The following is a 2912-nucleotide window of genomic DNA, read 5'->3' as shown; positions in this document are numbered from 1 at the left end:
ATATATATATATGCGTGTGTGTTTGTGCACTCTTTTCCTGACGTCATGGGATGCTTGTAAAACAAACAGCACTATCATTTGTTTCCATTTTTCTGAGAAAAACATGTGTGAACTGTGGAAAAAAATCACCTTACTTGGAAACAAGTGACAGTTGGTGACAAGAAGGGCATTCGGCCATAGAAAAAAATCTGCCTCAACAAATTCTATCTGATACATTGAAACATGGAAAAGTGAATGTTGAATGATGATGATGTATGATAGTGAAATAAGTGCAGTAACAAAATATGATGAATAAATAATCCACACTGCAAAGTGTTTGGCATTTGGAAGGGCACCCAGCTGTAAAAACCATGCCAAAACTGACCTCGCCTGTGTGGGTCCCATGTAAAAAGCACTCAGCCCATGCTACAATGATGATGAAATAATCTAAATATTACTAATATTGGCTATGTTGAGTTCTCAGAACTTCAATGTTTATATGGTTATGTTCTGATCAGGTAAACCAAGGAATGAAATGGTTGTTTATCAAACTTCTGTTTGATAAATGAGCAAGATATTTTCAATAAACCATGAAACAATAATACGGTTAATTTTAATAATTACTTTTATCAGAAGGGACAGAACCAACATCCCCCAAATTATCATGTGAAGACATGTTAATAAACTCACATTCTCTCTCACAGATAGACATACATACACACACACACAGGGCTTCAGTACAGTTTCCCTTCAATCAATTTTATTCACAAGGTATTGGCCAGCTCAAGCCTTATAGAAGACAACTACTCAAGTGAGATGAGACCTGAAACCACAGGACTTCAACAATACAGCCATACCTGCAACTTAAAATGTTGAATTGAAAATAATAATAAAAAAGAGATTTAATAAAATAACTTATTTTGTTATCAAACTGATATTTGGAACAGAGCAAAAGGTTTTAAGATACAAAATAATGATGATAAAAATGATACGAGGTTAAAATTTGATATAAGATAATAAGAACAAGCTTATTGTATATAGTGCTCAGGTGTACTACAACTCATAAGAAAAAGTGCATATGTGGTACATAGAAAAATGCACAAGAAGTGAAGAGTGAATGAATTAAAAAAGGGGCAGGGGACATCACATGTACTATCAGTAAATTTCAGGAAGCATAAAATGCTTTAAAAAGCATACTGTATTGTAGCCCTGGATATGGCATTAGGTACATTGGCATGAAAATAAATTTAAAGAAATAACAGATTTTACATTTCCAATTTCAAGAAAACTCAAAAGAGAATTGCAATTTCATGAATGTAAAAGGTAATTCAAGCAGGAGAGGAGAGGGTGAGAGCTGAAAGGTTAAAAACTGATTAACAAATACCTACCATCCATATAAAAACGTTTTTTTGTAGCACTACCAAGATTTTTATAATAAGAACTGTCCCCTTTTTTGCGCTGGCACACAGCTGCATTTTTACATTTGTCACTTCCTTCATTTTCATCATCTGGGTAAAGCTTTCCTTCAAAGCTTATGTCATAGTAGAATTTCTCGGTGCCCTTTGTCTCTTCAACACGGAATGTTCTGTTGAAATAAATGACATTCAGTTAACAGTTTAACTACCTGGTAGAGGAATGGGCAGAGAAAAAAAAAAAAACGCGACAGTCATCAAATTATGGAATGAAAACAATACAAGAATATTACTACAGTGGTTAGAGCATTCGGCTCACAATCATGAGGTAGTAAGTTCGATTCTCAGACCAGGCTGTGTGTTGTGTTCTTGAAAAAGAACACTTTATTTCACATTGTTCCACTTCACTCAGCTGTAGAAATGATTTGTGACATTACTGTTGCCAAGCTGTATGAGCCTTTGCCTTTCCCTCAAATAACATCAGTGGCATGGAGAGGGAAGTTTGGTGTGCATGGACAACTGCTGATCTTCCATAAACAAGCTTGCCCAGACTTGTACCTTGGCAGGTAATTTTCTAGGTGCAATCCCGTGGTCATTCATGACCAAAGGGGGTCTTTTTAATTTTGTTAAGTTGAATTCTTTACCCAGATTATGCTTTTCCACATGGAAAAGCTTTTCAAAGATATCACTGCATTAAATAGCTAACTGAATTCTCAAACAAACTGGACATTCAACTCATTATGTTTATTCATCTGTTACTGTTAGTTGGTCACATGTAGGCCATGTCGAGCAGACTTGTAACATAGACTACACACATATACACACATGCTTAAAACCCCAAGTGATTGATGAAATACATACACCCATGTGTAATCATCAGATAACATCCATTTTTTCATGCTTGCATGGATCAGATGGAGTTCATTTGAGGCAAATTTTCTCTGGCCAGATGCCAACCCCACCTGTTTCCAAGCAAAGTAATATTTCCCTATGGCTAAAAATGTTGACACAAAATACTGGAAATTAACGTCACTGCTTATATGATTGTGACAATCATTTTCCAGCTATCATGTAATGCCAAGATAAGGAGACATAAGCACACATACACACACATAAGGTCCTGGCAGGATATAAAAGTAGGGTATTTCCAATGAAGCACTCAACCAGAGTTCTAGGCTATTAAGACTGTTGGACATGAGATGCACCATTTTGAGCGTGGCCGTTGCCAGTACCGCCTGACTGGCTCCTGTAGGATTTTCGAGCGAGATCGTTGCCAGTGCCCCTGGACTGGCTTGTGCGGGTGGCACATAAAAGACACCATTTCGAGCGTGGCCGTTTTCGTGCGGGTGACACGTAAAAGCACCCACTACACTCTCTGAGTGGTTGGCGTTAGGAAGGGCATCCAGCTGTAGAAACTCTGCCAAATCAGACTGGAGCCTGGTGTTGCCATCCGGTTTCACCAGTCCTCAGTCAAATCGTCCAACCCATGCTAGCATGGAAAGCGGACGTTAAACGATGATG

General features: G+C 37.7%; 1 protein-coding gene across 1 annotated transcript in view; it reads right to left on the bottom strand.

Annotated features, from left to right (window-relative positions):
• Window positions 1-2912, bottom strand: part of LOC106881233 (cation-independent mannose-6-phosphate receptor) — a 159211-nt gene that overhangs the window by 10946 nt on the left and 145353 nt on the right. The window contains exon 39 of the mRNA XM_052970966.1: window positions 1368-1564. Coding sequence (XP_052826926.1) covers window positions 1368-1564 — 197 coding nt within the window. The remainder of the gene's footprint in view (window positions 1-1367; window positions 1565-2912) is intronic.

The sequence above is a fragment of the Octopus bimaculoides genome, chromosome 10 (genome assembly GCF_001194135.2).
Source record: "Octopus bimaculoides isolate UCB-OBI-ISO-001 chromosome 10, ASM119413v2, whole genome shotgun sequence".
Lineage (NCBI taxonomy): Eukaryota > Metazoa > Mollusca > Cephalopoda > Octopoda > Octopodidae > Octopus > Octopus bimaculoides.
The sequence above is the reverse complement of the archived record's forward strand: the minus strand, read 5'-3'. Positions and strand labels throughout refer to the sequence as shown.